This window comes from Barbus barbus (genome assembly GCF_936440315.1).
Source record: "Barbus barbus genome assembly, chromosome: 12".
Taxonomy (NCBI): Eukaryota; Metazoa; Chordata; class Actinopteri; order Cypriniformes; family Cyprinidae; genus Barbus; species Barbus barbus.
Window position 1 is genome coordinate 10,219,612 of NC_136740.1, and position 27,657 is coordinate 10,247,268.

General features: G+C 36.4%; 1 protein-coding gene across 1 annotated transcript; it reads right to left on the minus strand.

The window, feature by feature from the left end:
- Positions 1 to 662: 662 nt before the first annotated feature.
- LOC306878050 (syndecan-2-A-like) lies at positions 663 to 27,651 on the minus strand. The gene is made up of 5 exons (XM_079430147.1): positions 27,361 to 27,651; positions 5,820 to 5,931; positions 2,826 to 3,007; positions 2,494 to 2,626; positions 663 to 1,717 (listed from the first exon to the last, which is right to left on the minus strand). The coding sequence occupies exons 1-5, from the start codon at positions 27,418 to 27,420 to the stop codon at positions 1,554 to 1,556; spliced, it is 651 nt and encodes a 216-aa protein (XP_079286273.1). The 5' UTR covers positions 27,421 to 27,651; the 3' UTR covers positions 663 to 1,553.
- Between the last annotated feature and the right edge of the window lie 6 nt (positions 27,652 to 27,657).

Below are 27,657 nucleotides of genomic sequence, written 5' to 3' on the forward strand. Positions count from 1 at the left end.
ACATTACTGCTCATCACATTTCTCCAGTTCCAGCTTTTAACATCATTACGATGCACAAATGTCCTCAAATCCCTGTAGAACTGTTTCAGAACAGCAGGCACTTCAAGGGCTTCTAAAACATTTGTGAATATACATTTTCATAGATTTTTTAACTAACATATTACATATAATATGTAGTATATAAATAATTATATTCTATAAATTATTGTATATTAACATATACAGAGACATCATTGACTCTAAATGGTCAGGTCTTTAAAAGAAACAATGGAAATGCACATGAAAAGAGTAAAAATGAGCAGATGTGATTCATGTTATTAATCACCATCACTGTTAACAACACTGTTTGAGTCTTTGGAAGGTCAGAGACATTCAGCAGAATATGCTTGAGTCAGAAACATAGAAGAAATCTTTACAAAAGCTGCTTCCGCATGAGGGATAATATTATGAAATAAAGAAAAATGGTCTTCATTAGGGTTCCAGTCAACAGTGAACATTGAAAATGTGTTGATTGAGAACAGTGTGGGTGTAAAAAACAGTAATACTAGCGACTTATACTGGGTAAATGATGTTAACCTGTCATGGAAGATTCATTCTTGGACTCTTCCACTTGTTCATAATGAAGACTGAATTCATATGTTATTCTAATGAACATTTTTTTTCCTTCCAAGCATTGGGTAAGTGGGTATCAAATAGTTCTGTGGAAAAACAAAACATTCTTGACCTTGATGCACTTTTTTTGTGCAATGCAAAATTTCATAATGGTTAAAGTCATTTGAATAATTTAAGTCAATTACTGCAGTGCTATGGTGATGTTGCAGTCAAGTACAACTGATTTTTCTAAGAGACTTTACATAAGTGTTTACATGAAAAGAGAGAGATTAAAGGAGTATAATTATATGTGTTCTTGGCTTTAGGCAAGGTAGAATTTGAACTTTTAGGGACTTAACACTGTACCAACTACATTAGAAACATGAAATATAACAAAATATATTTAAACATTCTGCAAATTTTTGTGATCTTTGAATGATATCGGCCAGACGGAAATACAAACATTCATTTTGACTGAAGAACAGAATGGCACAAGCCAAGGGAGAAAAACCCTTTATAAAAATGATGAGATGAAAATGAAGTTACTGATAAAATCCACACTGAGATAAGTTACTGAAATGTAATCAGTGGGAAATTAAAGGTATCAGATATAACCCAGGATTTAAATCCTGGAATGGTCTTGTTCTTTAATAAAACGTACCTCTACTGTTACAAAGTAGTCAATGACTAAAACCTGTGAGCAATGATTTACCTTCATGCACTGACAACAACTGTTTTCAAAACCCATAGAGAAACAATCTTTGACGTTTTTGATTCCAAAAAAGAAAATACAAGCCCCGGTTGGCTTTGTGAAGCAAAATTACTTTTTTGTTACATTTTTAAATAAGTAAAGGTTCCCCGTAAAAAAACAAAAAATCCCCTCGATGTGCTACCGATCCACCATTACTCTTGGAGAGGAGTTGGTTGTTATAACGATGTTACTGTTGGCAACGATTGGTCATTCAGGCGTAGAACTCTTTACTCTGAGCCTTCTGATAGGCTGAGCTGGGAGGCTTGCGCTCTCCAAGGTCGTAGCTCCCCTCGTCCTTCTTTCTCATACGGTACACCAGAAGGAGGATGAGGAAGATGGCAAACAGGAAGCCAATCACACCGCCGGCTATAACCGCTGCACCAAGAAAAATTACACCATGTCAAAAAAAATTATATGGTTTAAAATAATATCTAAAATCATATTCAAGTACACATCATATTTAAATGCTTCAACAAAAACTGCAAATGAAATGAATTAAAATATCAGTGAAATGTTACACAGAAACAACAATGGTTTGTCAGCTTATAGAATTTATTAAAAACTTATTAAAAATCATACTTTTGACTACTTCAGAGGAGAAAAATCTTTATTTATGCGCTGGGATAAAGATTTGATGATGTCCTTGATCAACCGTGAATATCTTGTGATTATGTTTTATTCTATTTGATGTTTAAAAAAAAATACAATTATTATTATTTTACACACACACACACACACACACAATGGATATGCCTTGAACTTTCTAATACAAATCAACCAGCAATTCATTAAAAATGTAAATGAAACTAAACCAATTATTGACCAAACTGGTCAATATTTATGAATTTTAATTATGTAAATGTGAACATTTTTATTTAATTATTTTTATTGTCTTTAAACTGGCACTCTGCTAGAAACTCTTATATGCAAATAAATATGCAACTCATCATTTCTCATTTCCATCATAACCAAATGTAAACTTATTTTTGAAAAAACAAACAAAAAAACAAACATTTGTTCTGTAAAATGCTTGGCATAATTTTTTGGTTAAAAATTGTAAAATTGTTCACATAAATACTAAATAAATAAATAAAAAAACTTCATTGTTTTAAGGTCTAAGACAAATGTACAAATGTACATTTTGAACATACCTGCCAGCACTTCTGTCCTTTGGAAGAGATTTTCTGTGCGAACCTCATGAAGCGGGTCAGCATCTTGTACAACACTCGGTGAGCTGGTGGCTTCAACAGTGACCTGGGGCTTTTCTGTCTGATAGTCAGAGATCTAAAAAACAGTGAGAGAGGCAGAGAGAGAAAGACAGCTTAACATCGAAATTGCTGACACAAAAAACAGTTGAGCTTGTAGATCGTGTCGGAAAAAAGTGAAGAGATTCAATAACAAGATTGAAGGATCCAACATAACAGTAATGTTCAGTAAAACTGTGAGAGACAACAGTTCTTAGTATGCGGGCGAGCAACCGCACCTCTGGTCCCATGTCTGAATCAATGAATGAGTCTATGATGATTTTGTCCATCTCTTTGGAAATGGAGGACTCTGAGCTGGGACTGCTGCTGTAGACAGGCTGCTGAGTAGACCCTGCTTTGAATTCTGGGTACCGCGCTATTACCGTGGAAGTGTCTTCATCGTCATCTGTGTCACTTGAACCTAAAGAGACGTGTGAGAAATAAAGAAATGAGATGAGAATAAAATGAGTGAACGTTTTTCTTATATTTTTATACATTTGAAAATATATCATATTATATTTTTTGTGAGGATTTCAAAATGACTGCTTCTGTAGATTACACTTAATTGCCAGTAGTTGGCGACAAGTGACTGTCTTTATGAGTGAGTCATTGGAATCATTTATTCAACTGACTCGGCCTGCGTTCCACTTCGTTTTGTTATGCCGTTCTCTCACTGAGTCACTGAAGCATCCACTCAACCGTTTTTTCCAGAAATTATACTCTTGTCTATTGTTTGGGGATAGTGTTGTCAAAAGTATACAAATTTTGGTAACAATCGGTACTGAAATTTTAAAAATGTTCATTTCCCGCTAGCATTTGAACGCTGTCGCTTCACGCTCTTCACAAACACTCCCGTGTGCTTCTATGTGAGCGGTGAAGAGCTTGAAGCAATTATCATTGTAGCCAATCACAGTCATAACTGTTGAGCGCGTGAACACAATGGCCAATCAGCTGTGTTTCAGAATGCTCAAATGCTAACGGGAAATGGCCGTTTTTTCCCGACTGGTACCGAAGTCGGCACTTTTGACAACACTACTTGGGGAAGCACAACAGTTAATTCTGCTGTGGCTTTATTTGGAAACATTTTCATTGGCAGACCATGCAGTCACTGGCAATACTGTGCATAGCCGTGCTTATTTTTATCAGCACCTTTGCTTGTACGATATTGCTTAAAGGGATACTCCACCCCAAAATAAAAATTTTGGATGAAAACCAGGAGAGTTGTGACAGTCCCACTGACTGCATAGTAAATTGCACTGTCAAGGTCCATAAAAGTATTAAAAGGGGATGCGGCTGACACACAAGAACGTACCCTGCTTGCGTCCAGCGGATATTCTGCAAAATGTTGCTACGCTGAATCAGAGGACACGAATTGTTTAATAAAGTCGTTGTTTTGTTTTCTTTGCGCAGAAAAAGTGTTCTAGTCGCTTCATTAAATTCAGATTGAACCACTGATGGCAGATGGACTATTCTGACGATGCTTTTCATACTTTTATGGACCTTGAAAGTGCAATTTACTATGCAGTCAATGGGACAGTAACAAACCTCTCGGTTTTCATCCAAAATATCGTAAATTGTGTTCCGAAGATGAACAAAGCTTTTACGGGTTTGGAACGACATGCGTCATGTGTAAGTGATTAATGAAAAAAAATTCATTTTGGGGTGGAGTATCCCTTTAAATATCTTATAGGCCTGTATGTTTTGCCATATCTTTAGTTTCATCTGGATGTTTTGAACACAAGGACAGGTTTTATGTTAATATCTATTCACATAGAATGTGTTTTTGCGTTCCTCTGTGCTGATTTTACATACACCAGATGGACATGTTTGATCATTGTCGTCACACTGTGCATATTTTGCAGCATTTCGCACATTCGAAAAACACATGATCATATTAAAACAGTTTTAAACAGCATCTCTAGACCTTGTGCAATTTTCATTCCAATACCCTCCATCTCACTTTTTTAAATGCAAAAATGCATTCTGTTTGAATGTCCCCTAAGCAACACGTCTGGTAAACGTGAAACCAGCCTGATCGTACAGGGTTCTCTTGAGACTGATTATGCAACTAGTCATTTGTAAGTCAATTTCGAAAATATGAGGTTTGCACATCTATGCCGTTATGGTCTGATGAGACTATAATGGCATCCCAGTGGCCTGAGCTTTAGTTTAAATGATCCAAACTTCCCTCTTTCTTGGACTTTCAGTTCTGTATAAATATAACCATAGAGAATGGGATTGCTAGATCAGCACTATTGCACTTAAAGTGTTTCCAAGGGAGACAGATGAAATATATAAAATGTATAAATATTTCAGCCATTCTCTCCATTTTGCACTGTAATTGTGCTAGGTACAAGGCACTGTGGTACAGCAGTAAGAGGTAGAGAAATTACTTATTAATAATGCAGAGTTTCTGTATGGAGCAGACATCTGCTGAGTGACCATGGTGGTCTTGGCTGACCGCGTTTGACTGCAGGTGAAACATCTGTCCGCTCACAGGGTGGGCAGCATTGTCTAGCAACCACCTAGCAGGCCTTCTCTTACCAAAACATTACACAACCTTTAGACACAACAAAATTGGTTCTGTGGGTTCATTATAGATCCTTAATTAAATGATTGTCTAGTCCATAATTTAATAGCTAATGAGGTGACAAGGTGCTCTCCTAGAAGTCCATAACTCAATGCTGTACTAGTAAGATGACTGAGAAAATGTCCAAAATTGCAGTTTTAATAGCATGTAATGCCATAATTTGTCTTTAATAATTACAGAATAAACATTACTACTCTAACTAGCCTAGACTTGTCCATTTGGAATGCTCTAGGGTGTTCTGGGTGGTTGCCAGGTCATTTCTATCCGGTTGCAAAGTTTGTGATTGGATTGCCTACAGATGGCTACTTCCTGGAGCAAGCCAAAACAGCCGTTCCATGGGTTTCTATGGCCCTATTACAAATGGCTCACTTAGTGTGTACGGTCACATGCTAGAGTCCAGTGAGTCTTTTTTATTCATGATGTCCCATTTGTCATTTTAGGTTTCAGAAGGATCCAAAGCAGACTACGACCCTACATAAGGGCTATTTTGTCTTCAAAGTGTGGACTTTGAGGAAGAACACAAGGCCTTAGGCTGGCATGGCTCAGGGCTTTTGTATGTCTGATGATCTGACTGCCTCAGAATAGTGATAATACTAAAATGGGCAATTTTAAAATCAGCTGGACTTATATAAACAATCCTTACCTGATCCTGAACCAGAAGTGAAGTCATCATCATCTAAAGGGTAGTCACCAGACTGCTGGTCATCCAAATAGATGTCATCAGTTGAGGCAGGGGACTGACCAGAGACCAGTACCTACACAGGTAAACACAAGCAGAACTTTCAGAGCCAAAACATCCAATTTTATCTGAAAATTATTTGAAATTCCAGTGAACGTTCTTCAAATATATTCAAAAATATTCAGCCTTTCCTATACATACAAAATGATCTCAAAGAAATATTCACAGTTACATAAAGAAAAGAAATGTACACCATTTAAGTACCATTAGCATTTCAAACAAAACCTTTTTTTTTCCATTTCTAAACAACGCTGAAGAAAATCCTGACTGATTTTGTTTTATGCTGAAGACATAAACAACAAATACGCCTACCCAAGGTTCCTCCCACTTCGGTTTCCCTGGAAACTACCTCAAAGGAAAGTAATGTTTGATTCTCTTCCTCAGGAGAAAACTCTATGAAAGCTCTCTGACCCACTAAAACGGTGCTAAAAACCAATCTAAAAGTCAGCATCTATCATTTCTCCACACATTGTGGATGTAACAAAAGGTTTATCGCTCTGAAGTAATACTTCAAGGTTGAGGGGGGTGCAAACGGAGAGACACGGTCTATCAAACAAATGCAAGAGGCTATCATTGTTGTCAAGATAGAGGGGCAGATGGACCAATGTTTATTTCCAAAACCTATGACCCTTTCTTTTTCGCCGTGTTGGTATCACATCCTCCAGTGACCTAGCCATCTCCCACAGACCTCACCATTCATGCTCGCTCGGGCTCAGCCGCCTCTGATCTTTTCTATCCATATTAACCCTTCAGCAAATCACAACGCGCCACCAACAGGACCAGTCACAATAACAGCACGCCACGCTTTGTGCACCTATGTGTGATTGTATTTCTTATATTGTAGAGGGCAAACAATGAAGTGAAGCACTGATATTGTCTGTATATGTGTGTGTATTTGATTAAAGTCTACAAGAGTGCCAATGGATCCGACAATGAGATTGGATAATACTCCAAGCACCTTTGTGTGCAATCTGAATCCTCCTATTCACCCAGATGATAAATAATGGCACTCAGGGGATAAGGTTCAATTTTATAGCAGTCACTCATGCAGGATTAAAACCCAGAAAGAACGAAGGAGTTGGATTCAAAGCCTGTACAATAACAGGAGACTGGAGCTGGTGCTGTTTTCAGAGGCGCTGAGGGGAGATTAAACGGGACTTGAAAGCCAATGGAAGACTAAATAAAGTCATAGAAGAGCCAGAGCCTGTGATCAGCCTGTGATCAGCCATGGGTCCCGCTCAGGACATCTCAAACATACATCAGCCTCTGTTTGACTCCTCACATTTTTCATAGTCTCCTCACAAAGCAAAGGCTTTCATTAGCCATCATTGCTCATCGTGACGGCGAACACACAGGAAGACGGGATACAAAAACCATGTTTAACCTCGACAGCATACAATAACTGAACTTGAGTGACATAAAGGGCTGTGTATGAAACCTAAGGCAGCTGTCCAGACAGTCAATGACTAAACAGCCAGTGTTTTTGTATGGAGGTTCCTAAGCAAATTGGTTGCAGACAGACTTCAAAGGCATCATAATGTCATCTCAAATGATCTAGAACAAATTCATGTGAGCTTTAGACATATCTGCAAATATTTAACGACTACAATGTTTATGTCCAGGAAAAGAGAGTCAATGAAAAACTAAAATCAGCATTTTTTGTAGACAGGATGCACAAACAGTGGATCTGAATGTGTCTTGATGTCTTCATACTCAGTAAAAAGTGTAGAACAGGCAGTAAGGAGCTATTTCTACCTGTTCCAGATAGTTCACTCAAAATAAAAACTCTCTCATCATTTACTCACCCCCATGTTGTTCCAAACATGACTTTCTTTCTTCAGCGGAACACAAAAGAAACATTTTGGAATCATAAAGAATGCTGAGAACCAAGCAGCATTGGACACCATTGACTTCTATTGCATAGACAAGAAAAACACTTTTCAACATTTCTCAACATATCTTCCTTTAAGTTCCACAGAAGAAAGAAAGTCAGGTTTGAAGGGTGAGTACGCAATTTTTACCTGATCGGACCTTTAAAAACTACTTCTGTTGATGTACCTTAATGTTGTCAGTTGAATCAATGATATGAATCATATTCCAGTTCATTCAGAATCAGATGTTACCACATTAAGTACATTTTTATGTTCATATCAAGCACATTTTACAAAACTATATTGGAAAGCACTTTTTTTCCCCTTTTCACTCTGTCTTACTTGTTCTCTCTTTTATTCCACATATAGAACATAATATTAAACATGGTAAATTGTGTTAGCTTGTCTGAGATTCTCTGCCTTTATGCTAGGATGCAATGCTATGCATTTGCTAACGTGTTCTGATGATGAGCTGCTCAGGTTTTTAGTGCGTTGCTAGGTGGTTTCTAGGGTGTTGGTAAGAGTTTTCTATTGTGTTTTGGTTGGTTCAATGTGATTACGGGCCCAAGTCAAAAAAACATGACCAAATCAAGTATGATATTCTACATTTGCATTTAGCAGACGCTTTTATCCAAAGCAACTTACATTGCATTCAAGTTACAGGTTTTTTTACATTTTATCAGCTGTTGCTTTCCCTGGGAATCGTACCCATGACCTTAGCATTGCTAGCGCCATGCTCTACTTTTTGAGCTACAGGAAAGCATTATAGATGTGGCTCCGACCCCTCCATTAATATAGAAATAGTACACCTCTCTCTAGTTATGGTTAGGGGCTTGTTCAGATATGTGATCCGAAATGCCCAGTACACATGTACACTTCTATTTCTGCATTCCGTTCTGTTTAGTGTGAAAGTCATCCATTGACTGTGGGCACAGATAGACTTGTTAGGGCATGTGCACAATACATAGTGGACCGTTTTGAGCACACAAGTCTGTGCTGATGATGCAGATTATGTCATGTGAACAAAAAAGGCAATGCGAACAAATGAAGTATACTTTCAACTTTAAGTTGGCATTAAATGGAATGTTTCTTATTGATTGACCTTTATCCAATCAATAAGCAATGTTTATAGAACCAAGTACCCACCAAACCCTCGCTCTCAAAAAAATAAAGCTTCTTTATTGGCATTTATTGTTCCGTGAAGAACCTTTAATATTCATGGAACCTTTCCATTGCAAGTTCTTCATAGTGGAAAAAGGTTCTTTAGATTATTAAAATGTTCTTCACATCAAGAAAAAAAAAATAGGTTATTTTAGGAACTGTTCACTGAAAGCTTCTTTGGGGAACCAAACATGGTTTTACTATGGCATCTGTGTGAAAAACTTTAGAATCACTTTTGGAATCTTAAAAATCAGTTTCAGTCGAATGTACACTACAATATGGAAGATACTTTGTTACTTCTGTTGCACTGTGATTGTATAAGCAATAACACTAGTCATGCCTATTTTAGCTAATAACATTAAATATCTAAATATAATACATGTAAAGAAGATACAGAGGTAAAACTGCCAGAGCCTAAGGAACATTTTATTAATTAAAAATAGCACATTTATATTTTTTAAAGGTCAAACTCAACCACCAGTGTCAAATCCTAAAATAATTCCGGCATACATTTTTTCATTGTTTTTCTCTCATATGAAAGTGGGAGTCTCTGTTGCTTAATCCGTCTTCCAGCAAGAACGATTTTGATCCCTGCCATTTCACACCCATGTGTTTCATAAAAGCTGGCTTTAATGAATGGCTAAAGTGATTTAGGAAGGTGTCTAGAAATTCCTAGCGTTTAATTGAATGGGAATGCTCGGAAGAACTTCTGTCAAAATTACTAACGGGATGAAGGGACTAAAAAGTCACGAACTGAAAGAAATTACTGCAGGTGGAGCAGTCAGATCTCAGATTTCAGGCTGAAGTCATTGTATTTTCTTTACTTTGAGGACGGCCATGAAGAGTGAGAGAGGCGTAAGTGAGGAAAAGCGAAGGAGTGAGTGAGCGAGGTAAGAGTGTGTTGGATAATATCTCTCATTCCAAAACAAACTCCTGTCAGCCATATGAAGGTGAGAGCTGCATTCCTGAGTTCCCGGACTGCAGCACAAGTGCTGTATTGTGCGAGGGTCTGAGTCCCTCTCTTTCAGCCCGTGCCAATGATACAGCTGAACAGGAAACTCTGAAACTCACAACCAGCTCACTCTTCTCACTCATACAGCCTTGCCAAGCACACCGTGTCTCTCTCTCTCTAAGCACACCGTCACCAACTCGTATGTTACACACAGTGTCCAGCCAGCTGTAGGCAGCTGCCAAGTCGCAGAGTTGAAAGCAGAGAGAACGCACTGACACATATGCTGGATTTGGCAAGCGGAGGTCTAAAGTACATAAAAGGAAAACATTTACTGCCGACCGAAAATGAGGTGAATAATTCAAAGACAGGAAGCAACCAGGCCAAGAAATTAGAATGCTGTCTGTGCCAGCATTAAAATGTCTACACCTATATTGTAATTTAATATCATTTTAATATGATTTCATTTGTCTTTCACATAGAGAATGACAGTGACAGAAGCTAAATGCTAGTGGCAGTTCTCCAGGTGGCTCTGTCGGTTTCCACACCCTGTGAAAACCTGATTAATTAAGTCTAGTCAAGCTTCCCTCACACTCTTACCACAAGAGACAAGGTGCAAAATACACAAATACGGTAAACGGAGCTAGCAAATGTAAATGCAGCTATTTTCCATAAGCCATTTCTCTCAAGTCAACAACATCTTGAAGAACGGGTGGTATATCCATGGACAGACTCAGTATGGACTGAAAAGCAGCTCTTTATGTTTGTCTAAATCTCTAATGTTAGTCTTAACTCTAAAAATTAAAATCTACTTGAAGTCATAAAAAAATAGACAACCTACAATTGTCAATGTGGCTGCTTCAAATTACAAACTGTACTGTACTGTATTTCAATAATATATCAGATGGTATAATGATAACAAATTATCTTTGCACTTAAAATACATGTGAAGGCCTCATTTTATCTCAAGCAAATTGATGAAGGAACTGGTGTGACAACTGCCAAAGTGAACTTTCTAGAAAAAGCTTGCTGGAGAAACAGCTTCATAGTATAAACTTCTAATTGAAAGCAATTTTTTTTCATGTTTAATCCTGTAAAATTAATCTTTTGTATAAAATGCTATATAAATAAACATGACGTGACTTTACTGGAGTGTTGAATTGCAGAGCTGATATCAAACATATACACATCGCTATGATCGGATGCTTTCTTAAACCCTGTTTTCTTTATCAGCTTTGTTGTGTTTATCTGTGTGTTAACTTCTTTTTATCCCTAAACAAAGAACAATAAAGGAAATTCACTTTATAAATTTATTAAATTTGTAGGAGTCACACCACATGAAATTTTACAACCTGAACTAACTTTGACTTGTCACAAAAATATCAAATTATCTGAGATTTTGTTTGACTGAACTGGGCACACAAATAAGGGTCTGCATGGGTCCTCTCTATGATGTAATTTTCCTTTTTTTTGCATGTCAGTGTCAAATTCTCCACCAGTCGTAGCACCACCACTTCTCTCTACATGAGGTCTTTCTCCCCTGAATATTAACTCACCCTATACTATAATGACCTGAAACTTTTGCTTCCTGCCGTCTTCTACCACGACTGTTCTCAGTTCACCTTATTAGCCTCCATATTCTCTTCAGTTTCACCTCAGTACACATTCTTACCAATTCTAGTTGTTTCGCAATTCTGAATGTTATCTTTATCTTCAGCCTGCCTGTGTATTACACTACCTGTTTTCCTCATTTACCCCTGCTCTCTCTTGATTTGGATTTGTTTGCTTTGTCAGAACTGTCTGTCTGGTTACTGACTACTCTAAATAAGCTCAGCTAATGGTGCACTTCGGAGTCTGACCCTGGTCTACACCACATGAAAAGTTTCAGAAAACGTTTTTTAACAATAAATAATCAGAAAAGTTTATGCCAAAATACTTTAATGTTTTCTTTTCAAGAATCTAATTCATTTTGTGAGGATTTTGTCTTCACTACAATTTCTGGACAGTTGTATAACTGACATTTATTAAAAATATCTAAATTAATTGTGATTTAGAAATGAAAAATATTGCATTTATTTTAATATTTTTTAATAATTTGATAGATTCATACAAAAAAAAAATTTTGAACATCCTGCACTTAATTCAAACATGCGATTCACCAACAAAAATACAATGCATTTGAATAAAATCAACCTTTTTAAAGTTTTGGAAAAATGGAAGCAGAACAGATCTTCTCTTCCATATTGTGATATAAATTAGAGTCATATTATTGAAAAAGAACAAACAATTAGAGCAGGAACTTGGCTCTATCCATTAGTTGTTGATTGGATTGATGAGATGTGGGCGTTGCACTCAAATCTGAAACACATACATGGATGATTGGTTCACAATAAGTTTTATAAAATGTTTTTTTTTTGTTTTTTTTTTTACAAAATATAGGTTGTGACTTTCATTCCATGCCATATTTAATGGCACAGACCTTTGAAAGTAACTATCACCCATTTGAATACTGAAGTTTATTACTGGCACAGTTACAGAACACCACAACAGATGTATGTTCAAAAGGAACATTCACTTACAATATGTTAGTCAAGCATTCACACCAGCGTTTGTGTACTTGCATGTTTCTGGCCTTATGAGGACTAGGAGATGCTTAGAAGTTAGCCAACTATTTACCAAACACACAAGTCAATCTTTGCCATTTAGTTGATGCTTTAATCCAAAGTGCATTTGTTACAGTCCTCAGGGAGTCACCAAGTGGTCCTATTTATCATTCCAAAAAATAGAATCACTGAGTCGGGAATACATATATACGGATGAACATAAAAGAGCACAGGCTACAGAGTCTAACAGGCTTACGAAAAGGAGAAAAATACAGCAAAGAAGAGAGAAAACTACCAGTTTAGAGACTGAATTGAAGACACTGAATGCACAAGAAAAAGCAGGGTTTTTTTTAGCTGCTGGGTGAAGCTGAAGCTCACACTGCCAGACTAATATGATTATTACACTCCGAACGGCCCCTTTACACATTCCAGACTGCATTCGGTTCCCTTAATGTAATCTCAATATGAAGCAGACTGCTGTGTTTCCTTTGAAATTCCTCTCCATGCCCCTGAGGCCTGGCTGTGTAATTTCACATAGTCTGCTGCTCCGCTCCAGCCACAGGAAAACGTGGTGTGTTTTCCTAGTCCAAACTGACACCTATTACACAATGCCATAAAGCCAACATCTTTCCTGGTGGAAGACACAGACAGAGCCAACATCTCCTCTGGTTTTCTCTGATCACAAGTACAGAGCGAATTACCCGTGGACACAAAGCTAAATCCAGTGTGGCCTCAGTCGTCTGCTTCACTTTAATTAACAGACACACAGTACAGTGCTTAGGATTTACCCATGGGGTAACATTTAACCTATATGTTGCATAGTGCAGTCTGTAATAGCTAGTTAGCTGAAAATGTACTTAAAGTTTTTCCCATTGCGATTAACTCAGGGTTAACATCATTTTTAACCCCCAAGCCACTTTTAACCTTGGGTTAAGCAATGTTTCACACTTTTAATTCTGAATGGGACTTAGCACTGCTTTTTTGCTCTGGGTAATGAAGCCTTAATCCATGCCCACAGATCGCCTACAGCCTTTTTACAGACCGCCTGATACATATTGCACACAAAAATTAAAAAATTAAATAAATTATATACATATATATATAGAGAGCATTTTCATCAGGCTCCTATGTGTAGGTTAATTTCACTTTATTGCACTTCTAGTTCCATTATCCTGGAGTCAATGGATTTTATGAATGTTTTTTTGTTGTTGTTGTTGTTAATTACCTGAAATAAGGGCCTTGTCCTTGTCCGTGGCCTCTTTCTCTACGTTTTGGCAGGCCTTCCATCCACACTGAGTCTGCGTTTTTGTTGACAAAAACAACGCTTCTTGACAATGATCTCCAAGGTTAATAGAAAACGTAGTTTTCGCATTGTGGCATGGACTGTGAAAATGGTGGTATTAGAAAGCCATGATGCATGTTTCGTCATGTGACACATACAGTTACCAGTATTGTGCCTGTTATGTGCTATGTACTTTCACGCTGTTGCTAAAGATATGTTAGTTTGTATACTTTCATATTGCAGTCCTGCAAAGATGCCAGAAAATGTATTGCAGTTGCGGTCCTGTGGCAAAACCTGAGGGCAGTTGCATTTTAGATCAAACATATAATAAACGTATCAGTGAATGGTGAGATATTTTATTATACTACAGAGGTTGTTGAGGAAATTAAATGTTATCACGTCCAAACAGGAAAACTCATTTATTCACTAATCCACTGTTACAGCCTCATTGTGTTTATACTTACACTCTTGTAAACTTTTCTAACCCAAACTTGTAGATTTTAAATATAGATTGAAAGAGTTGTCAGAACCTTATATGCAACAATGGTGTTGTTGTTTATAGCATAACTTTAGCTATTTACTTCTGGAGATTATATTTATTATATTATCAAAACTCATAAATGTTGTGTTCATGTGTGAAGATTATCTGGACAATCAACACATGAAATCATAAACTTTTGTTGGTCAATTATTTTCCGCAATAATCCAAATGCTAAAGGCTTTTGGTCGAACGAACCAAGGTGATGCTAATTTCCCTATAAAAATGTCACCACTACAGCACTCTATTGCTTTGTTTTCTGAATTGTGTCTGTTAAATGGTCGTGGCCTAATGGTTAGAGAGTCGGCCTTGTAATCCAAAGGTTGTGGGTTTGAGTTTTGGGCTGGCCAGAATTGTAGCTTTGGGGAGTGAATGTCCAGCACTCTCAATACCACAACTGAGGTGCCCTTGAGCAAGGCACTGAACCCCCAACTGCCCCCCTGTGTGCCGCAGCATAAATGGATGCCCACTGCTCTGGGTGTGTGTTCACTTCTATGTATGGTCACTTTGGATGGGTTAAATGCAGAGCACAAATTCTGAGTATGGGTCACTATACTTGGCCATATGTCACTTCACTTTCACTTTAAATAACCAGGAATTACATGTATATATCAAACGACATTTTATTACAAAGTCTACACACATACTAATTTCTTCTGTTTTCTGATATTTCAAATTAAAATGCCACAAAATGATACATACTGTGCAAACAAAACAAATTGTGATTGTTTTTTCTTTATGTCAGTCTGATTGCTCTTCCTGTTTAAATGGACAGGGAACAATAAATTGAAAAATGGACTTTATGCCGATAATCAACTTTATGCCCATAATCAACTTTATGCCGATAATCAATCTACCTGTATATGTAAGCAGTAAAATGCACTGTTATTAGGGCTGCACAATAATGTTTAAATGATTAATCACAATTATTTTGTATTATTTCTTCATATATATATATATATATATATATATATATATATATATATATATATATATGTACATTTTATCACAATTATTGCACTTTCACATAGGCACAAATCAAGAGAACCGCATGCAACTTGCATGGTTTGCTCACAGATTTAATTGTAGCAAACTGGACAAGAAAACAGATTGACTGTATTACACTTTTATTTGAGCAGAAAACTTACATTTTGCTGGGGTTTTACAGCTCAGCTATGCAATGCAGAGAGAGTGCATTCACATGGTTGCCAGGTCGGGACAATTAAGTAAACCACTGTGCAGAAACTGTGTCGATTAAAGCAAAGGGTTTAATTATGGGAATTTGACATCTGGCAACCACCAATATGACAGCTTGTGGAGGCTTGGTACCAACGCAAGATAACACAAATGCCAAATTAAATTCAGGATAAATAACCAGTGGCCAAAAATGGCTGATGATCAAGAGAAGATCACGATTAAAATACAATTAATCTGAACACTGAACTGACATGAGCTAAATAATTACACTATTGTCTTTTATGACTGCTTTACAGCAGAATCTGAACTGTCTCCATAAGTCTTTTATTTTTCCTGTTTACCTCTGTGAAGCTGCTTTGAAATAATCTGTACTGTATAAAGTGCTGTAATAAAGGTGACGTGACTTGACTTGCACATCTGAAAATGTAATATTCATAAAACAGGAAAAACAATAACCCAAAAGAACTACCGTTACACCAAAACTCTGAAATGTGAGTGATGTTGAAGAACACGGATGGCATCACGTATACACTGACAGTTTGACAATTTTGTGCAAGAAAACTGATTATAAACTAAACAATGTTTAATTCCCTCAGATGTATTTTTTTCAGCATTTGGGAGAAACAATCAAGGCAAACTCAAATTATAAATAGGCATTTCCACCGATGGACAAGTTAATGCCTGATCTCAACCTCATAAATATGCAAAGAAAAATGCTAATGCGGTGTTTAGAAACATGTCAAGTCTTTAGATGAAGTATTAGAAGTATTGAAGTATATATGTATACACACACACACCACACCACACACCACTTCCCTTTCGCTTTTATACACTTGGTATAAAAAATGGTGGTAATGTTATTCATCTAACTGCCAAATTTGTCTTTCAGCATATTTCATTTTTCAGCATTTCTTCATTAAATGTCACATTCGAACTGCAAGATGATACTAAAGCACAAGACATTCAATAGAAACATCTGAGTCATTCACTTTTGTATTGAGTTTAGAAATGAATATGAATAAATTTTAAAGAAGAAGAAAAACTCAAACAGTAGGACACTGTGTAATGACTATTGGCTAATGAGCTGAATGTGTTGAAAGCTACAGATGTTCTTCTGTCTGCTCATGTATGCATAAAAAACGTTAACAATGCGCATATTAAAGCATCAAATTAAAGGAGAAAAACACCTTGAAATGGAAAGGAAAAACTTATTTTTAATGTTTCTCTGTTTGAGCTGTGGCGTATAAATGATAACTGGCTGAAAGGCTAATGAACAGTGAAAAAAACAGTCATGTTATTACGTTTAGACCTTATTATATTCAAATTTACAAAATGAACAAAGGCAAACAAGTTACAAACAAAAAAGAACCCACTGTGAAAAGAAGTACACTTTAGTATACTTTAAAAAGAGTACTCAAATAATATACTTTTGATTTGAAAGAATATACTTAAGTGTGAACTTAATGTAATGTTTTCAGAAACTTAAGATTGAAAGAATATACTTAAGTGTGAACTTAATGTAATGTTTTCAGAAACTTAAGGTTGAAAGAATATACTTAAGTGTGAACTTAATGTAATGTTTTCAGAAACTTAAGATTGAAAGAATATACTTAAGTGTGAACTTAATATAATGTTTTCAGAAACTTAAGGTTGAAAGAATATACTTAAGTGTGAACTTAACGTAATGTTTTCAGAAACTTAAGATTGAAAGAATATACTTAAGTGTGAACAATGTAATGTTTTCAGAAACTTAAGATTGAAAGAATATACTTAAGTGTGAACAATGTAATGTTTTCAGAAACTTAAGATTGAAAGAATATACTTACGTGTGAACTTAAGTAAGTTTCAGAAACTTAAGACATTTTAACTGCAATTAAATGAAAATGTATTATAGTTAGAATTTATATTAAGTGCAGTTATCTGAACTTTTTTGACCAAATTAAGTAGGACTTCTTTGTAAGTCATTTCATAATTACTTTTAAAATATAAATAAAGTGTATTGCCTAACATACTGACAAGCATGAGGTAAACTAAAAATACTTTAATGCCATTTCTGTTATGTCATGCATTTAAATATATTTGTACTCTAATTACACCTTGGTAAAGATGAAGTTGCAATTTAGTACATTTAATATATTAACTTTAAATGTAATATTGAATAGCACACTACAGTATTTAGTAAATACTTTACATGTGCTTTAATATGTCAGAACTGCCTTTTATTTAATCAATTTTATGTTATCTGAAATTAATTTTTTTTTTTTTTTTAGAAATATACATTTAAGATTCAAAGTACACAAGTGCACATTCAGTACAATTAAGCACTTTTTTTCACATAGGACATCATGTCATGATTAAGGCAAGTAAGTATGGCATTTGGTCTAAAGTCCATAATAAATTAAACCGCAAATAGCCGCTGTGTTTCACGGACTACAACCTGGTTCACACTACCGTTACCGTAGCTGTCAGCTCTGATTGACTGGATGATTTGTGGCCAGTGAGCATATGTCAGGCCTCCAGAGCTCCGGTAATGATCAGGTCTACTGGACAGTGTGAGAACACAGCTGTGGCCGAGATATTAACCCCAACTGGCTGAGCTCTCAACGCACAGATGATATAACGCCAGGCCAGCTGCAGAGATTCAAACATACGGACTAAAAACACTCACACTTCACTGCACATGCACAACAACATCCATCAGGTTGCCATAACTGTCCAGAATAAGCTGGATGGAAAGTGGGAACCAGGATGAATACTGTCCATTCAGACCATAGGCATGTCTGGTATTCCTAAAATGCCTTCTCAAATACAGGTGCTGTCGGGAGTGGATGGGAGGAAAAGAAGAGAAGCAAACAGAACGAGAGAAATGAAGGGATGGAGAGAAGGTTTGCAGTAGAAGGAAAGATGGAGTGGGGAGGAAAGCAAAGTTAGGGTATACAAAAAAAGATGGAAAAATAAGGTCTTGTTTTTCTTTTTCAAAAAATGGTCAGTTAACGGAGGTTCTTAACCTCTAGAAACCTCCTGGTCAAACTAAGTAATACATGAGCGGTTTTATTTCTTTTCTTTATTTTTTTTCAGTTTTTTTTTGTGTGTGTGTGTGTGTGTGTTTTGTTTTTAGTAATGAGCATTAAATAAATATCAAAATTAAATAGATAACATTAACAAATAAAAACTGGCTGCATGGGTCTAATTAAGCCAGTTATTTTTAGTCTTATAATTAAACTTGGTTAACAGGATGGAATGGTTAGCTTGATGGATGAAGTCAACACTACAACATGTGTAGACATTTTTTTAGACAAATGTATGCAAAAACAAGGTTGCATTCAAAATGTGGGAGATTTTTTTCCCCCGGTAATTAAATGAGCTAATGATTAAAAATAGCTTAATACTCAGTTTTAGTTTAATGTTATTGCATAACTGTTGGTTAATCCAAGACAGTAAAGACCACTGGCATGAGACAGACCAAAATCAGCATTTAAAATGGGATATAGAGACATTGGAAATTGTTTGGATTTTACATTAGATAATAGTTTATCTAACACACACTACTGTTTAAAAGTTTCATTCAACAGATGTATATTTGTATTCGGTAAGATGTATTTGATCAAAATTGATTAAAAGAGACGGTAAAGACATTTATGATGCTTCATAAATAATATCTCACAATATTACTGTTTTTACTTTTAGATTAAATAAATGTTAAAACATTTAAAAATCTTACCAACCTCATCTTTTAACTGGTATTATTGTATCACAATAATATACATTACATTTTTGCCTCTAATGCTTTAAAAATGTAATGGAACCTCAGCTTTACTCTGTTAGTGGAAAGTGGCATGAGCTCAGTGGGTTTATACCTCTATATTGTTCTAGACTGCTGAGTTATAATAAAGAAAGGGGAAAATGACGGTTAAACAGCATGTGAGGTCTACTGCATCTGGAGAACAGGTGAAAACACACACATACTGCCATAAAGACACATATACTGTATGAATATGAAAATGGTCCACCTAATAACCTGGTCTATGTACAGTTTCTTATCAACTTCTCACAGCATTTAAATACAATTAAGTGATTTTAAGACATTTCCCAAAGGCATCTCTGAATTACAAAGTCACTGGATTTTAAGAGTTCTCTTTAATGAAAGGAAACTCAATTAAGTGATTTTACCGAGCGTTAGACTAACCACTGATCAGTCTATTCAACTTGCAATTAATCTGCAAAACATCATAAACGTCATGTGAAGCACTATGAAGTTGTTGCCTAGCTGTACGTTTTAACGATCTTTAGAAAGTCATGGCATACTGTCTTTCAGTAACTTGAAACTGCTCGTTTTCCCATTTCTCCACACAGTATGTACCATTGTGTCGGTGCACACCTGGGGCTCATGTGGGCTCTTATTTGACAGTCCTCTGGGGAGCTCAGGTAACCCATTGGGTCATGAAGTGTACACCTGGTTATTCAGACCACTGATTTACAGCACCTAACACACCTGAGCTCTCACATACAGAACATCTGTTCAAATCTGAGAACTGATACAGTGACTTAAATGGCCAAATCTGTACATATTATAAATCACATCAGTCATAAGCTCAGATGTGGGGTCAAAGAGAAAAAGAGTAAATTAATGTAAGAAATTTAAGGTAAAACACCAAGTTCGTCAAAATGAACTCTTTGGATTCATGTTGGTTTGATATGATAATCTTTATTCCTTGTTTGGAAAAGCTTTAATGTCATGTTGATCATCAAGTAAAAAGTAACACCATATTTTCCTCATACCTCAAATATGTGTAAGTGTACAACTGCTAAGCATTCATTTTAAAATGCTTTTTTATATAAATTTTCCAAAACAAATGTATGTTTTACATTTACACCATATGAGTCACACAGGATGACAGTTTACATATGAATGACTTTGCATTGTCAAATTACATATACATGATATGGCAGACAACTGCTGTAGTAACTGCCATTAGTGTATCTACTGAAAGTTTAAACGTGTGCAAGAAGTCCAACACCAGCAGTCCTCCTTCATCTTCATTGTGCTTCTCGTTTTGTCTTTCTCAAAGGAACGATTAAATGTAAATTTAGATTTTTTTCTTATTATATCCTTTAACATATAAAAGGTGCAACATTTTAATGAAAAACTGCACTTGGTGCAACAACACAGCTTGACATCATGCAGTTGATCAGCACCTTCAAAAAAGACAAATCTGAGCCATGAGCCACTCTCATTTTGAGCAGTTTTCCTCCGTCTGTGCTTCTGGAGGCCGGCCAAACCAGCTCCCTCTGGAAGGATAACAAGACTCAAATTTACTGCTTACTTCTAAAAACTGAGCAGTCTTTCGTGGACTTTTCTCTGTGCTATTCCAAAAAAGCAGTCACACACAGTCAGTATCAAGACAAACGTTCATGAGTCTTGCAGACTGTAAACTGTTTTCCACATTCCAACATTTCTAAAAGGGGAAAGTATTATCTCCTAAAAAAAGAAACTTTGATTTAGGAACATAACAGGAAATTACAAATAGAAGTTCCCTGTGGATAGCAAACTAAAATAGAGGATAGATCATTACTTTTACTCTAGTATCAAGTGTACACTTGATCGCCTGTATGTATTAATGACTCCTGTAAGAAACAATCTGCTGGTTCTTAAAGTAATATCTAAAAAGAATATCAGAAACATAAAAATATGGAGGACAAGCTTGAAAATTCTCACTTCACATAAAAACCAACCTCAAAATATAAACCATCAAATGCATGGCCCATCAAAGAAGCTTGTTTCTAAAAATATGCCTCAAACTCCAAACAAGCTTTGCTTTGGTAGATAAAAGTAAAGTGAGGAGGGAAAGAGAGAGGGTGAGGATGTGAGAGATAGGTAGAGGAAAAAAAAAAAAATCAGATTAAGCACTATGATATGATATGTCAGCTTAAACTCTGATCGGCCACATGAAAGCCTCACTATCTCGGGGTATCTTTAAATGGTCATGCCCTCCGTCTGCAGGGTGCTATCAGCTAAATAAGGTTCACCAAAACAAATCTAAAGGCAAAAAAGGGATTGCAAAACATCACAGAACCACTATGGCCAACCAATTTTAGACTTACTCTGTGGTTCTACCATATGTTAAATACAACCTGGTCTCATAAAAATACGTACCTCTGTGCACTTTCTGTGCGACACCGTTTTACGGTACCTTACTGTACATTTTGCCTCAGTTTCAAAGAGAAATGTCCACTAAGTGGGGCTAAAGCACAGGTTAAATACGTGAACCCTGGCACGTTTTTATTATGTTGATATAGGTACGTATTGCTGTGTTTTTATTATGTTGATATAGGTACGTATTGCTGTGTTTTTATTACGTTGCTACAGGTACGTTCTGCGGCGGTTCAGAATTCAAATATTCGGGATCTGTCCCTAAAAGTTAATGCTCGTGTTGGAAATATGCCCTACACCAAACCCAACCCTAAACCTACCCGATAGTGTTAACAAATGCAAAACTGGTATAAAAATGTATTTGTTGATGCGACCGTGCCATTTCAACTTCCTTTTATGCAGATTTGAACTGTTTTGTCGAACCGTAGTTACACGGGATTCAAACCAGAGCTCCTTGCCTTCTAAGTACGGCTCCGTACTCCGTGAGCCACCGAACAAACTCTGTCTATGAAAACCCATAGATACGAGGCTGGATATGTGCGATGCTAACATTCAAAAGCATCAGTTTTCAAATCTCTCAGCATATCAACATTGTTTTGAAGTCGTAACATGATATTCTTAAAGTAATTGTGTGAAAAAATACGCTTTTTTAATCAAAACTCTGTAAATTTGTGTGAGTAAAAGGTGTCAGAGTTTTACTGCCTCTAGTGTTTGTTTCTTTAGGAAACTGAAACTGCAGTAATATGTAGTTATTGGTACATATTTCGTGTCTCGCTAAAAAGTGCACCCAGGTACGTAAATGCCATGAGACTAGGTTAAATATTTGCCGAAGTTCCTTCAAAGGCTGAAATTATGTGTGGTCAGATTCTCATGATGTGGGATTGACATGTTAAAATGCCGCCAGATGAATGATGCTCAAGAAAGGAAAGGCCTAAAACACATATTTACTTTGGTAAAAAAAACTTTTTTTTATAAACTTTTATCAAAATGTAACAACTCGCTTCTCCTCTAAAACAACTTTCCTTTACTGCTGACATCACCCAGGCCACATAGACTGTTTGATAATGCTTACCAATATCCAGATAGCTATTTAGGCATTCCTTTCTGGTATGGAATGCCCATTTGTTCAGAATCAAATCTACAAACAAAACACGACATGAAAATGAAATGAAGTGAAATGGTGTGCAAAGGTTTCATATTTTCACAGTGATGCTCATTAAGGATGTTGCTAGCAATCTAAAGACACATTTTAATGAACCCTCTGTGCAGATTAGAGCTTGAAATATATGATAATATGCACATGAGCAGTCCTTAACAGCTGTTATACGTTGATGATGCATATTTTGCTATGCAGTGTGTATATGATCATTAAGCTTTGTTTGTCTTTCAGGGTCTTTTGGGTTATTTAGATTTTTTTGTATTATAGATCATGTGTGGTCCAACTGCCAAAACACAACAAATCAATAATATATATATTAGTGCTGTCAAACGATTAATTGCGATTAATCACATCCAAAATAAAAGTTTTTGTTTACATAATATATGTCTGTGTCTGTGTACCATGTATATTTATTATGTATATATAAATACACACGCATGCATATATATATATATTTAAGAAACATATGTTACGTTGATATATTAAATATATTTATATATGATATAAATTATATGAATATAAATATATACATGTAAATATTTTCTAAATATATGCTGTATGTGTGTGTATTTATATATACATAATAAATATACACAATACACATATTTTATGTAAACAAAAACTTTTATTTTGGATTCAATTAAACATTTGACAGCACTAATATATTTTTTTTTATGAAAAAAACCACGTGTACAAGTATATTTTTATAAACTTGAAACTTTCTGCACTAACTTGCTAACTAAAAGATTTTCCCATTTATTTGACATTGACTTGCTATGATGCTATAATTACACAAAAGTTTTGATTACATAATTGAATTTTGCACAATAAGAACACAGAGGGATTCATGAGCAAATAGCCAAATGCCCCATAACCCAGCTGTTCTCACACTTCTTCTGTTTATGGCTTTCGCAGCTAGTATTCCGCAACACAAGCTTCTCCCACGGAGAGAGCACAGGAACATCTGCATCTTGTACATAAAACATCTGGCATGGATGTATCTGCATTCTGGACAAAAGAAGCACATCCATCTATGGGATTTACGCGGGACTGGGGACTCTCACGTCGACGCATTCCTCCAAAGTACTGCAGGCAGCAGCCTAATCTGTCTGCGGTATGCAGGCTATGCCATGTCAACACCCTCGCATGCCATGGAGAGAAACACCTATGTAACCATTAGTTACCTCGGGACAATATCCTCCCTGTTTTATCAGATGATCTCTGACAAATACAGGCACAAAAAACATTCACCTTCATCCAGACAGACTGACAGACGTTCCATTGCCTCATTATAGCTGGTACAAACATAATTCATAAAGCCATATGGCCTTAAAGAACAAATACTTGTACACCTACACAGCACTGATTGACAACGCTCCAAATTTAGAACTGCGAGTGGAACCCACATAAATCTGTGGACAGACATGTACAGGGAGCAAATTTACCCAGCGTTACATTTCTCTTTCGCAAAAAAGTCTGTACACAGTAAATACAGATGTGTTTCCGAAAGCACACCCACAACAGATGAGAATACCACATGCCTCTGGCAGACACACTGCTCTTTTCAGATGCTAAATTGGTCTTCAGTATGGATAAACAGCACTTGGACTGTTGGGACATTTCTATAATGCTCTTTTGGCTTGTGCATTAATATATCACGATACTGTGACTGAATAATGTTTCAAAATTATTTTATTCTGGTAATCTCATTGCAGATATTCATATATTCACCCTTTAATTCAACTTAAAAGTGAGGTAAATTGACTATAATTAGAATTAGCTTAAATCAAAGAGGAATTTACACCAGAATGCTGGTGTAAACACTGAATGGACCTCTCTTTAAGCGTATTAAGGGTTCTTTAGTAGTGTGCACTGGGGGTTTTACTGTTACATTTTATTCACACTTTCACACCACTCAGCCCACCACCTCTGCTCAAAGTTTCCCCTCTCTCTATCTCTCTCTGTTTTTTTCACTTGTCCCTCCTCCGGCTATGTATTCTTTTCACTGTAATGATTGCCTGTTGCAGGATTCACCACTAAAAATGTATAAACAGAGTTAGACAGACAGAAGGAAAGAAAGAAAGAAAGAAAGAAAGAAAGAAAGAAAGAAAGAAAGAAAGAAAGATGGACAGAGAGAGAGAGCTGGACAGACATACAGACAGGTAGACACACAGACAGACAGGTAGAGAGACAGCAAGATAGACAGAAAGATAGAAAGACAGATGGAGAAACAGACAGATAGAAAGGGAAATAGAAAGACAGACAGACAGACAGACAGACAGACAGACAGACAGATAGACAGATAGACATACAGACAGGTAGACACACAGACAGACAGACATACAGACAGGTAGACACACAGACAGACAGGTAGAGAGACAGCAAGATAGACAGAAAGATAGAAAGACAGATGGAGAAACAGACAGATAGAAAGGGAAATAGAAAGACAGACAGACAGACAGACAGACAGACAGACAGACAGACAGACAGACAGACAGACAGACAGACAGACAGACAGATAGATAGATAGATAGATAGATAGATAGATAGATAGATAGATAGATAGATAGATAGATAGATAGATAGATAGATAGATAGATAGATAGATAGATGTAATCCAATTAAAAATTCACAGGCTTTTGCTCCAACCTTACAAAACTTTCCCTCAAAAATATTCCATTTGCTAAGATAATTGAGGGGATCAGAAATTTAGATCAGACTTGCATTAGATTCCATTCTGTTATGGTTTCCACACACACACACACACACACACACACACAGTGTTTCATGACTTCCTCTGCCCAGGATTGTATATGCTGTCAGCACACAAATATTGTTCAGATACTCGCTTTACTAGAAGTGCACACAGGTGTTCTGAGTGGGAGTCTGTTTACGTCCATGAATGAGGTGTCAGCACAGTCATCATACATCTGTCATAATATGTTGTCTTGGCAATGGATACAGTTTATGTTTGGTTACCTCATGTTACGATGACATTATTTTGTGGAACAGCAGAACAAAAAAGGGCACTCACATAATCTGTTATCAACACTTATTCACACCGGTGCTATTTGCCCTAGAGGCAGCTGATTTTTGTTTTTTTACTTTTATTTATTTTTTATGTTAATTGATGTAATTGAGCAGTTATGCAGTTACATTTTGCCTGTTTCCAAGTTAGACCAGACTGTTCGTGGCTTTGAGGACATGAGACTTTTATGACAATGCTCACTGTTGAGGAATTGAAACCTGAAAAACGTTGGAATAAAATGAAAAGAAACAAGGAATGAAACCAGTGAGGAGCCACTTACTATCGTTTTCATATTAATTTCATTACCTCTAAGAATCATTAAAACACCTATTAACCTTTTAACTTCTCATTTCAATCACAACATATTGAAGCAAAGCATCAAGCTTTCCTTCAATAGACAGAATCCAGAAATAAGATGTCACCTTTAGAAACAATTTGGATAATAGGCCTACTTAAATATGGATGAGCATCACCATGAATGAGTAGCATTGATACAACTGTAGATGTGGTGCAACTTGTTGGAATCACGGTCAAGCTAAAGAGCTTGTAAAACCATTGCTAATGTTTTAAAATGAGAGAGAAAACCTTACAAGGTACCAGCACGACCGACACAAAGGCTTTTAACAACTTCCAAATGTCTTCCTGTAAAATTACACTGCGGTGGCTTGATTTTATTGCTTCATCACAGTTGAGAGCTAAAGGTAATTAAAACATACAGATCTGCATCCTGAAGCAACCTGCAAATTTCTTGACAGCTCTTTGAAAGCAGTGTTGCAATTGGGAATCAATGTACTGCGTCTAGTTCGCACACAGAATAGTGAGTCCTGCAGACAAGAACATACTCTGATAAGGAGGAATTGAAATTCTCTGCAAAAACAAAAACTCCCATAGTTCTCTACAACTGTTCAGCTCTGAAACTATTTACTCTCATCTTTATCAGAATTTCATTTAGTGGCACTACAGAGGTTTTCAATTTCATAAGTGGAAGAAGTCAACTCATCTGAATTTTTTGGAGCGTAAAACTGGCTGAGAAACATTCAGGTTCTCTCAGGAGGAGATCAGGTTTCGACTAAAATCTGTCTCAGGAGGACACATGAGCTCCGGAAGACCAATGCATTTATAAAGTGACATGAAACTTCAAATGGATCTTCTGAGATGGAAAAGTTTAGTGTACTGTAACTTTCTCAGGGATCTCTTGAAAACATTTGCCAGACTTTGGGACATCCCTGCAAAATGATAAGCATCATCACTCTAATATCATACACATCATGTTATGATCATGATGGGTTTGACAGATCTTGCCAGGACCAAGTTGTCACTCATGCTGTACTAAAAAGATGCAAATTAAGAGTGATTTAAATGTATTAAATAAGGTTCATGTACATTATGCAACATATATGTCCATCATAACAACATTACAATATATGTTTATGATATGCTGCGTTTAGGAAGGATGTAGCCTACACAATAAACAAAAGTAGCAATAAGAGCTCTGCTTAAACTCACCTTGTCGCTGGACAAGCATACAGCTGCAGAAAGTGTCAGGAATATCCAAATGTTCCTCATTATTCCTCTTAAGAAGTATTTTGCAAAGAAATCGTAGGATGGCACTCGTCTGCGCTCCTTAAACCAGCCGCTCTCTTCGCTCTTTTACAGCTTCACCTAAAACACAAACGCAAGATCCTTTTGAAGAGATATTTGGCGTTTTGCTCCACCTGATCAAACTTCTCTTTTGTCTTCCCAAAAAAGGAACTGTTGAGAGAGTCTTGATGCGCTGTTAAAGTCTCGGGTCCATGTGAGGCA

Bases quoted from the DNA above. Each gene is read 5' to 3' on its own strand.
- LOC306878050 (XM_079430147.1), bottom strand. From the start codon at position 27,420: ATGAGGAACATTTGGATATTCCTGACACTTTCTGCAGCTGTATGCTTG. The intron at 5,932-27,360 runs GTGAGTTTAAGC...TTACCTGTGTAG, and splicing joins TATGCTTGTCCAGCGACAAG to GTACTGGTCTCTGGTCAGTC. The intron at 3,008-5,819 runs GTAAGGATTGTT...ACGTCTCTTTAG, and splicing joins CACTTCTGGTTCAGGATCAG to GTTCAAGTGACACAGATGAC.